Genomic DNA, 12,176 nt, shown 5'->3' on the forward strand with positions numbered 1-12,176 from the left:
TCGCACTACCACAGATTGTGTTTATGAATGGTATCATGCAGGGAGTGGTCTATGATTGGGCCTCAGTGCTTGCCGACAGAATGGAAGAATTCATGACACTTCAGCACCGAACATTTTTCATGCCGCACCATGCCATCGGGTTGTTTTTAGAGGCAGCAGCTAATCAGATCCCTATGGATGGCTTTGAGGCTCCTCCTCGGGGCAAGCTAGCAGACGGGGAGCCTCCCATTTTCTTCTGGTGCCACTTGGATACAGGAGGGTCAGCTGCTGGACACAGGGAAGTACTCCGCAAATTAGCCCTTTCCGGAGAAACAGATAGCGGGAGGGAGGGCACTTCAATAAGTGACGAGGCTGAATCTAGGGAAGAAGAGGAGAGCATATCGGCTGAAGTTGACGGAGAGCCAGCAGGAGGTGGGCCTACATTCTTTACTCCGCCTCAGCTGTCAACCTCAGCACACTTGACTACCTCTTCTACGGTCATTCCGGCCTTTGGTCAGCGCTATGCCCCAGTTCTTATGACCCCTCCAGCGGAGGCTGATGTCCCACATACAGTGGCTGAGGTGGTTCCACACGCAGTACCGGACACCGTCCCACAGATAGTTGCCGAGCCACTGCCAACGGCTGTAGCAGAAGTAGTTTCAACTGCACCAACGAATGTCACTGTCCCAGAGCCACCACTACCACAGTCTGAGCCACAGGTTCGGTTGGATGTCATTGATTGTGACGCCGTGGTCACCATTTCATCATCCCTTTTAGCAGAGGCCGAGTCAGCCCAGTCAGTACAGAAGATGAATATGGTGCTTGCGCTGGAGGTGATAGATAGAGCTAGTGAGTTTCTCAGGCAGCAGTTCCGACTCACTCCGGCGAAGCGGGGTCCCTCCATTCAGTCTCCTGGGCGTTTTGAAACATGGCCGGCGGAACCCCAGCCTCAGCCTCCGAAGGAGGAAATGCCACATGCCGTGGTTGCGCCAACAACACAGACGGCAGCACCGGATGTGGGCATGGCTCCCACTGACGAGGGGGGACACAGTGATGCTGAATGGTCATTAGAGGCTTTTGCCAAGGAGGACTACGGGTCAGATGAAGACAGGTGTCGGGATTACCTCAGGACTATTAAGTCTGCATTAAAGAAGGGCCACGATGTAGCAATTCAGGCCCTGACTCGGCGGAGGGAATGGCACTTGATCAGAGCATATATTCGTGGGATTTGTCCTCGGCGATTTGAGACTTGCTTTATAGATAGGGGCTGGCCGGCAACGGAGACAGAGGAGATGCTGACAGATTGGGCCACGGAGCCGGAATTGGGACCCATGGACACTCCTATGATGAAACTAGCGCATGAGATTGTGGGACTGTACAAAGATGTTTACTACGATCGTCAGCGTGCGGAGGCGAACAGAGTCGCAGCAGAGCAGTCATTGGCAGCTGAAACTGAGGCTAGACAGAAACTAGCCACCGACTTGACCACCCAGCAGGCAGCATGGGCCACAGAGCGGACAGCACTTTTGGCAGATTTGGCAGCCGCGGTGCAGGAGAAAGACTTGGCTAAGCAAAGTATGGAGGCAGCGGTTCAAGATAAGGATGCAGCTGAGTATGAGATGCAGTTAGCCAGAACGCAGGCCATGGATGCGGCACTTCTTCTAAAGGAGGCCGTCGAAGTGAACTCTCAGATTCAGACAGATCTCCATATCAGGACAGAGCAGGTGTATATGTTACGTCGCCAGCAACACACTTCTGGGACGCCTCCCTCTCTGTAGTTCTTTCTGTAGTATGTAAGTTGTCTCCTAGTTTTGTCAGTCGTCAGGAGACGACTTTTCTTTTGGGGGGGATGGTGTTAGCCGACTAGATGGTTCTGGCAGTATTTTGCATTTTGTAGCCGACGGTCCGGCGGTGTTCTGTAGCCGACGGTCCGGCGGTGTTTCTGTAGCCGACGGTCCGGCGGTAAATAGTTTGTAACGGATAAAATAATTGTGGCCGACGGACTCCTTCGGGAAGGTTCGGCAATAGTATTTATATCCCGTCTGGGATCATTGTAAATCATCATTCACTTACTATTGCGAATATTATGCTACTGTTCTGCTGTTACTTTCTGTATGCGTTCGTTTACTTTAACTGTACGGTAAACATCCATTTAAGCTTATCCTTGTCATCTGTTTGTTCAACTACTTTTTCGGGGGCATATGGAATGTAACCAAGTTGCTTTAGTGCATTACATGCATGTGGATGCTATGTTGCATAATTATAAGGTGGAAATAAAAGAACCTTTGGATGATTCATGTCTTAGAAAAGAAAAGCACAAGCAAGTAGATCCAGAGTCCATTCTCTGTAAACAATTAGAAGTTCATTTTTTATTGAAGGTTTATTACAGTGACAGACTTCTGTATATGTTAATGCAGAAATTTCAATAACCCATCTCTACAAAGATTGTCATGATTATATAAAAATTGCAGCTTTACAGGATCCTAAAGAGAGATGATGGATGATGGTATCTCTCTTTAGGATCCTCTAAAGCTCCGATTTCAAAAAATCAAGACAATATTTGTACACAAATGTGCATATAATGTATATATATGTCACGCACACACAAAAAAAAAGAGTAACAGTTGCAGAAGATATGTCTGAATAGCTTGTAAACATAGTAATGGATGCGAGATAGCATCCATTCACTGCAGTGCCAATCCAGATCATATCTAGATTACAACTAGAGAAATACTTGATTATTAAGATGTCAGCCAAAGGAGCCCATCAAAGTTAGCAAAGTATCTACCCAAATAAAAGATGTGCATTTAAATTCACTTGGAAGGATATGTGTTCAGAGTATGTTAAGTAAGAATATGCTACCATAGCATGTACAGTGGCTTTCATAAAGCACCAAAAAATGGCCTCAGTTTGTAAGTTGTAACCTTGTGTTTTATGTTTAACCATGTGTTTCTGAAAAACTTCTTTCAAAGAATTAATTATTTATAATCCACATTACTGCAGCATTTGTTGCATTATTAGCGATTCCAAAAGTAGCCAATAAAATAAATTCTAACCACATACATACATCATCCATTTAGTGCAAATTTATCTTTAAGAATTAGGAGGGATAGTTTCTTTCTGAAAATGAAATTTTATCAGTTTAGATTACATTGTTCAAACATTGAATGATGTAAAATAAAGATGACATTAGGAATCTGGGATAAGAAGAAAATTCAAACCTGTGCTTTTCAAAAGCCATCACAGCCCCATTTAGACTAAAATTTGTATTTGAAGGAGATTCCATGCCTATAGTGTTGTCAAGTGAATCAAGCGCCTTAAGGACAACCACGTCTGAATCAAGATAAATTCCTCCATATCTATAAAACCAAAACAAAACAATGACCAGGTTAACCAAAATGAATGCCCATACAAAAGAGCTACACAAATGATGAAATAGATATTAATAGAACCACATAGAACACACTTCAGCAGAAACCACAGAAAATTAGTTTTAATGCTCCTCATGTATTAAGAATATTATGATAAAATTGTAACAAAATCTCTTATTAACTGAAGCGTCCATTTGAAGGAAAAAAATATTTTATAACAAAATTATAATACAAAATATATAATAATGCACTTCGACTTAATTCAAACTCAGTTGGTAGTAGCATTTTATTCATTACATTCACCGGAAGAAACCATATTTATCTGTAATGTTGATAGTTTTTCGCAATTCAAGCTGTATAAAGAGCACTATCTACTCAATACATATACTGATCACCAGCTCAAGCAAAACCAGAGATTATATTTAATGCAAAATCTGTTAAGATTTCAGATTTTAGGGCAGAGAAGAGGTATAGTGCAACAGTGGTGAATAATTGCACATTATGTTTTGGTGTGTTCCTTATTCACCACCCAACACATATAATATATATGTATGTGAGATGAAGAGGTTCGTCTGCAAAAAGACATGACACTTCAAATGGGACCAACTAAGCTTTCCCACTTAATTTAATTATCATATAATAAAATAATATATTTTATATTATATTATTATATTGCCATTAAATATGTAGCCATTCTTGGCTTACTTATGCATATTTAATAATTTATTGCTGATCTTTGCCATAAAGGCCACCAACATTAACACTCCCTCTTGGACTCAAGGAGAAGATCAAACAATAAATCTCAAGTCTATAAAAGACCTCAACTTCTCTATCTTCACAATTGGTAGAGGTACCAAAAACATAACTTCAATAGATCTCAAATCTATTATATATCCCATACATCATCTCATAATGTAAAACTCATACAGATCTCAAACAATCTCAAAGTCATCATCATATGCTTTTAAGTATTAGTCTCTTGAGTCTAACTAACTCAACCGATATCAAAAGCATTGGCCAAATATCAAGTCCATGATATTCACTAAATGCTCTAAGTAATGGCTTCCCGACATCAACTCCATGATGTCACCATGTACTCAACCTGTGGATCCAAGATCCACAAGTCACAAGGACTCAATTGATGTCAAATCCATGATGTCACATGTACTAGTATCCGGACATTAAGTCCACCAAGTACTAAATCCAACATCAAATCCATGATGTCACCCGTACTAGTATCCGGACATTAAGTCCACCAAGTACTAAATCCGACATCAAATCCATTATGTCACTTGTACTGGTATCCGGACATTAAGTCCACCAAGTACTAAAGTCGATATCAAATCCATGATGTCAACTGTACTAGTATCCGAACATTACGTCCACCAAGTACTAAATCCGACATCAAATCCATGATGTCACCTGCACTGGTATCCGAATATCAAATACATGATATTCACCAAGTGCTTCGAGTACTAGTATCCAGACATTAAGTCCACCAAGTACTCAATCCTTGAGTCGAGAAGACTCAAACTGTGGATTGCCACTATCTATAAATCATAAAAAAATATAATCACATAGATGAATTTAGCCACATATGCATACAAACAATATAGTCTATGCTATATTCACATATCAAAGAAATGACTATGCAAAATATCCAAATATCTCAATTATAGACTCAACTATATAAAAGAGGTTAGTCTTTGCTATAACATAGCCAATGATCATAACAAACACAACCAATAATGTAGCCTAGGCTAAATACATAGCCCATAAATATATATATAAACAAAGTGCTTATACCTATGAATCCCCAAAGAAGTGGTTTATAATGCAAAACTAAGTGAAAGTGGGCCCATATATAAACTCCCTCTTAAGTTCGAACATTTCTATGGTGGATTCAATCCACGTATGCAAGTTCTCAATTTATGCATAACTGTATTTAAGTCAAACCAAATTGTAGTAACTAGGGTCCATGACACAATGTGATCTACTCCCTTAGTGAAGAGTTTACAAGTTTCCTATCTGCTCCCTTTGAAGTTTAGGTTTAACTACTTTTCGTAGGACTCCCTCTCAATGTGTACACTATAAGGTCCCCTCCTGTTATCTAGCCAAAGTTGACGGATAACTTCTCAAGGGGTCACGAGTCATTATCAAACCATGAGAATTTTGTCACTTAGTCCAGATTTATCTCAGAATTAATAGTTTATACAAGTTTTAATTCTTTAACTCATACTCAAAAATGAATATAATGTAATATCCCTATTGACATTCAACCTTAAACATAAAAATATTCTGCTCTGTTTAGCATGCACCTAGAAATGTTTGAATGCTCTGGGAAATGATTCACTTTGACATTTGGCAGCTTCCTCTGTGCACCTTTGCACACCTTTTGTTCATTGTACCTCCCGCTGCTATTGCTTTGAGTTTCTCCTTTATTTCTTAACTTCCAAGCTGTCTCTTTTCTTTAAATAATAAGAAGATGCGGCCACAAAATTAGATCTTCTTGGTTTGCTACTGCTTCAGGTGATGTGAGGGACTGATATGACTCGGTACTGTCAAGTGGCAAGACATAACTCCATCATAACGCTTGCAGTTAAATGGACATGCCATATATAAACCAAGACAATGGTGTTATACTAGGTCAGGCAACCTTCTAATGTTCCATTAACCAAAGTGCAGGAGAAATGTTTGCCACTTCATATAGTTCACAAATTATTTCTAAATCTATAGATATTCCTCAATTTCATATAATTGCAGAAACATCTCTGTCAAGATGCAAACACGAACTATTATTTTCAACGACCACCATATAGTTGAGAATGAATACAATATATAGATCCTGCTCAATTACATCTTCCATTGGGTACAACAACTATATCCTTCATTAACATAAATTTACTTGTTCATATCCCTTAAAATTTACCAATTTAACTCCATGGATCTGTTAGCCCAGTAACCAAGAATAAAATTTGAAATGACAATTTAATGCCAAGATAGCATATTATTCTAACTGAGGTATGCGTTGATACTTTTGAAAGATTAAAGAATGCTTTTAGAGGAAAAGACTGAATGCCACACCATTGTTTTGTTAAATAGAAATGACATTCATAGTCTACGTCAAATTAAAAGCAGGTGCATGATACCAATAATTGAAGGTATGTGTCAGTTTAAAAAAAATAACGTTTTGTTATCTTATCTAGACACCGCTTGGTATGCCATCCAATGACTTGTTATTTTATTCTTAAAAACAATTTGTATTGAATGGGTAGCAAGCAACCAACACCCGGTTGCTTGCTTATTCAACCTCACAGACTACTCGCACATTAAAATTGTTCCATACATACATCTGATGACATGTTACCATATCAAGCTTGCGAGCAGATTCAATTTCAACTTTCACATTGGGTATGGTAGCTGACTGTAATCATGTGTTCCAAAGCACACTTCATTGTGTCTTTTGTGTGTTCAGTGAGTTGTATTAAATGCCACGACCACCAAATATTTTGATTAAAGATTGTGGCCACGGAATGATTGTGCTGATATCCTGTGTAGGCTTGAAGCCAGGAGCCTCTGAGATTGTCGATTTCCTCTGGTGGATCTGACAAAAATAATATAGAGGAATATGCCTCCACCCACTATTTTGATTAAAATAGCAAAGTCTCCTTGTATGATTGCCTAACAAGAATAGGCAATATAAACCTTTTGGCATCATTCCTTGATTGAGTGCCAAAACATGTACAACAAATATTTTTCTAGGGCTTGAAATTTCTTCTTCATCTACCCATCCCAGGCTTTGCTCTGATAACATGTTAAGATTTCAGATTTTAGAGCAAAGAAGAGGTATATTGCAACAGTGGTGAATAATTACTTGCACATTATGTTTGGCGTGTTCCTTATTCACCACCCAACACATATAATATGTATATGAGATGAAGAGGTGTGTCTTCCAAAAGACATGACACTTCAAATGGGACCAATTAAGCTTTCCCACTTAATTTAATTATCATATAATAAAATAATATATTTCATATTATATTATTATATTGCCATTAAATATGTAGCCACTCTTGGCTTACTTTTGCATATTTAATTATTTATTGTTGATCTTTGCTGTAAAGGCCACAAACATTAACAAAATCAACCAAAGTGAGTTAAGCATATATACTTCCATTGCATTACTAATCATTCTAATTTTCCATGAATAATCGTATGGTAAAGATGGATACTACTTCAAATTCCAAATTTGAAGGTCTAAAGTTAATCCCATTTCAATAGAAAACTTGGTCCAAGTTCTGATTTGCTCTTAATGTGATATTTTTTACTTGCACCTGAATGTTAATGAGACCCACTGCAGCAAGACACAATTCTTTTAATTCAAGTTTTTGAGATCTACCACATCACTATATAAAGAATGTTGTCATAAATTTCCATCATCAAAGAAAAATTCTTACAAGACTTAATTACCCCAGTTTGCCAATTTCTATTAGGTTCTTTTCAGTACTATCCCACAATTTCACATTAAGATGTGCCAAAATTCCAAGAATTGTAATTCATGGTGAGAGAAAATGGACTTATGTTTTCCCAGTCAGCGATATTAAATACTTCTGGAAGAAGCAAAACAACTCTTTTAAAGTTTTTCATTAAACTATCAGTAGTTAATGCTTAGCCTGCACAGATATCCATTATGACATAAAAATTTCCATTGGTCGGTTTATCTATATTTTATGCCGAGCAATGTGATGGTTCCTATCCAGTTTGCATCCTCTAATATACACCCTTGACACTGTAACTAAGAATCACAGTTAGTATGCTCCCAGTTGATACTTAACTTTATACTGTCATCAATCAGCTAATGTTTAAAGCCATAATCTATGTCATTAAGCGAAATTGAAAAAATTTGTTACTACATTATTTTCAACAGATTACTGGACAAGCGACTGTGCCAATAATTTGGAGATTCCAAAACTGGTTTAATTTATACAAAGCCTGCTCTTAAACCAATCGACATGAAAGATCAATTTCTTGATACAAGTTGATCACCCATTATTTGAATGCAATGGCCCAAAATATTCATCCAGATCCCAAGATGACAAAGAAGACAATCAGTGTTGGTAATCATTCAGGTGTATCACAAAATTTCACTACTCGTGAGAACTACTGTGTAAATTTTTAAAAACAAATACCACTTCTGAATCATTATCTTTGGGACATATAGATTATCTCATCATTGAACATAGAGAGATGTTTGTGTTGTTCTCAAGACATTGTTAAGAGTAGCCAACCCACACAGACCCCAAACATCAGAGTACATTTTAGTGAAAAACAAATAATTTGTTTCTGATGTGAAATGGAATACAGTGGTTGGCATTAGTATTGAATAGAGAGGTGTGCATAAACTTGTTGATCCCTCCATATTGAATTAGCATGTTCTTATAGTGGAGAACACTTGCAAGAAAGGCACAGCTATATGGAATTTCAATATTATTCCATATCGAACCAATATGGTTCAAAAGCTGCTTTCCATTCCGGAAAAGCAAGATATTTATACAGGGTGTTTAGCTGTAAAACGAAATAGATAGCTATATTTGAGTAAAAGTTCAAGACTGGCCAGAGGAGTTTATAATATCATTCATCTGATTTGTGTCAGGCCTCTTTGAAATCATAATTAAACTTGTGTAAATGCTTTAGTAGCTTTGTTAAGTTCAAATCAGTACTTCAAATTAGTATTTTTGTTTGTCGGATACTAATAACAGACACCAAATTTCTCAAGTTCTAGCTGTTACAGAATGACAATTTTCCACCATACCAAACACATATATATTTCAACTGTCATATGTTGACCATGTTTTAGGATATAAAGTCAGATGAAGTTCCCCAACAAAATGTACAGCCCAAAAGTCCAGGAAAGCAGCTTGTTGGTTCTCACTTCTAAAAAGAAAGTTGTCTCTAGATGACACGCAACAACATGGGGAATACATAAAAGAAATCAAAAAGCTAGGAACCTAAAGTGCATTGCTGATGAGAAACGCACAAGTGGTGGTGTAGTTGTTGCTAGTTGCTCCCTCAACTGGTGGATTTTCTCAATCCATCACCATAGATCTCTCTCAGCTAACATCTACCTCTCCGGAGTGCCCTCTGCTAAACTAGCTCCTCCTCTACCATCTGAAGTCAAGTAGCCAAATCCTCCTAAGTTTGATTGGCTGCCACCCGCTCAGCCTCAGCACCTGTTGCTGAATGTTGGCCCTCCTGAGCTTGCAGTATCCCTCCTGGAATGTCTGCTCAACCTCCTAGGCAAGGAATCGGTCCTCCTCTCCCCCAAGAGCTCCTGAAGCCTCCAGTCCTCCAATGTGGCAGCAGTCTCTATAGTAGGCCCTCCCCAAGAATCAAAACACCATACAAACTCCTCAACGCAACCCCCTATGACAAATGCAAGCAGACACTCTACGGCCTAATCCGCTACCTTATGGGCCTGTTCTCAAACACAGAGCTAAGATTGATCAAAAGGGTGAATATCAATTAGTTTGCTGACTGTCCACTTCAAGGGATTTCTGCTACAGGCTGGTTGGATTTGAATATTGTTTCAATTTTAGTCAATTTGTATTGTGAATAATGAAGAGATGATATGAAGACAATTTGTTATTATGCTTTTTAGTGTTGTTCATCTCAATGTTTGTAATATGCAGATGCTCATGGAAGAGTTAATGAATGTAGCCCGAAAAAACTTCCTATCAACAATTGTCTTTCATTACACTGTAATGTATCACTCAAAATAGCAAACAAAATTATCCAAAAAAAGCAAACCAGAATTGGGCTACATATTACAAGTAACCCCTTACAATCTCTGCACAACTCCACAAGATGGCAACAGTATGTAGAGAGACAAGACATGGTTGGGGAAAGCAGGTACAAGCAGCCAAGGAAGAGGATTGTGGTTGACTTCCATTCTTAGGCTTGGTATAGAAAAGTCTCCAGGTAGACCCAGCATGTAGCTTCCCCCAGTGTATTTATACTCTATGAAATATAATGCAGTTTGACTAACCTTACTGATTAACTATATATGTGTGTGTGTCTATTGCATACAACTTTCATATTGTGATTGCAAACTTAAGATCATTTTATTGTGGAAAGACTCATGTGATAAGATGTAACCCTAACCTTAATTTGTTGCAATTGTGATTTTAGGGCAAATTAAAAGACAAATTAAGAAGACACCACATCTATAACATATACAAGTAAAAGACATATACAAATCTTTCAAACTTTTAAACAAACAACAAGGACATTTACATTGACTGTAATGTCCCCATTGATTGCCAGCATCAGAATTTTAGGGATTAGCCTAATATTGGATCCTCGTAGGCTAATGAGGATGGTTAGAGGGTCTTCTGAGGATTGATTCATCTCCAACATTCAGCGATTTATGGATTTGGCCTTCGTTCAATGTCATTTGGACTCCATTTTCCATACTTACTATGTATAGTAATTCAGGGGTAATAGAGATGGACCTTTTTCTATTTTTAGAAAGTGTATTTGGTCACATGGAGAATTATGAGGAGAGATTCCTATTTCAGACGGCATGGTAATCAAAGAAGTATTTGAAGAGACATTAAAGTTCAAGTGACTTAAATGATTTATTTAAATATTTTAATGTTATAAAGTTATAAAGTCACTTAAGTGACTAAAAGACGAAATAGTCTTTTAGCCCACATTGCTAAGTTGTTCGTATCTCTCCTCATTCCGAGGTTATAAAAGAAAGCATTGGCATTGGCATTGAGACATGAAAATATATTAACATATTGTTCCAAAAGCAGTTGCTTAAATGTGACTGATTGCTTTAAGGATGCAAACCCTTAATAGCAAGTGGAAGAGCTGGACGTAGCCCCAGCTGGTTCTAGGAGATTCATCTTGGGAAGAAATTGCAAAAAAATCTATCACGTACATCTGGACGGTGACTGCAACAGGTATGGCGTAGTGAAGTTAATTTGGCACTGTGAGAGTTCATTGTGAGAACAGTCGGGCAGTCGTAGCATCTAGAAACATCCACGTGGGCACTCTGATATACACCACTGAAGCATCTGCTGAAGATGGGAGCAGCAGCAACTTGTGCTGTGTCGGGTTAGAGCCCGTGACCTCAGACAGTGCAGCAGTGGCATTGGGAAGACATGACTCCATGTTATAAGCAGACGCGTAGGAGTGCAGGCCACCACTCACACCAGATTTGTAGTAGCTGGGCCGAGCATACTGTGGGCAGCATTTTGGCAGAATATAGAATAGTGACTGGATGTGGACGTGGACGTGGCACAAACATGGCAGCATAACCAGACCTCCTTTACGGCATCCACCAATGTTGAAAACGGGTCTGTACTATCCTAACTAAACTGCATGTGCAGTTGTGTGTTTAAGTTAATCTTCACATAAATTGAGAGTCCAGTCAATGGTGTTTTAAACAGAAGATGTTAATTTGCTGTTACTGTCATGAATCGGTATTTCACATTGTTGTTATTATATCAGTATTAATGTACGATCTGGAAGGCACTATTTCATTAATAATACAACTACTCCATGGCATTTGTGTTGAGAATCAGTAAAGTGATGCTATATTAGTACTTGCTTAAGACTCCTTGATTGCACACCAATTGTTTGATGAAATTCTGTGAGTCCAACTGTCCAAGTTTCACTTTCTTTGATCAGAATAAGCAGGGATTCTTACATTGACTAAAGACAAATAATAGACAATATTAAAGTTGCATACCAAATGCTCGATTTGTTGAAGAAATCTAATAAAGGAGTTTCAACAGTAGCAAGAGAAATACGATCTTT

At 38.4% G+C, this 12,176-nt stretch overlaps 1 protein-coding gene across 1 annotated transcript in view; it reads right to left on the reverse strand.

Moving 5' to 3' along the window:
* LOC149562113 (alpha 1,4-glycosyltransferase family protein) overlaps positions 1 to 12,176 on the reverse strand; it is a 184,956-nt gene that overhangs the window by 81,065 nt on the left and 91,715 nt on the right. The window contains exon 3 of the mRNA XM_089825658.1: positions 3,201 to 3,338. Coding sequence (XP_089681784.1) covers positions 3,201 to 3,338 — 138 coding nt within the window. The remainder of the gene's footprint in view (positions 1 to 3,200; positions 3,339 to 12,176) is intronic.

Source organism: Cupressus sempervirens, chromosome 4 (genome assembly GCF_028749045.1).
Source record: "Cupressus sempervirens isolate cs-2001-9-10 chromosome 4, ASM2874904v1, whole genome shotgun sequence".
Lineage (NCBI taxonomy): Eukaryota > Viridiplantae > Streptophyta > Pinopsida > Cupressales > Cupressaceae > Cupressus > Cupressus sempervirens.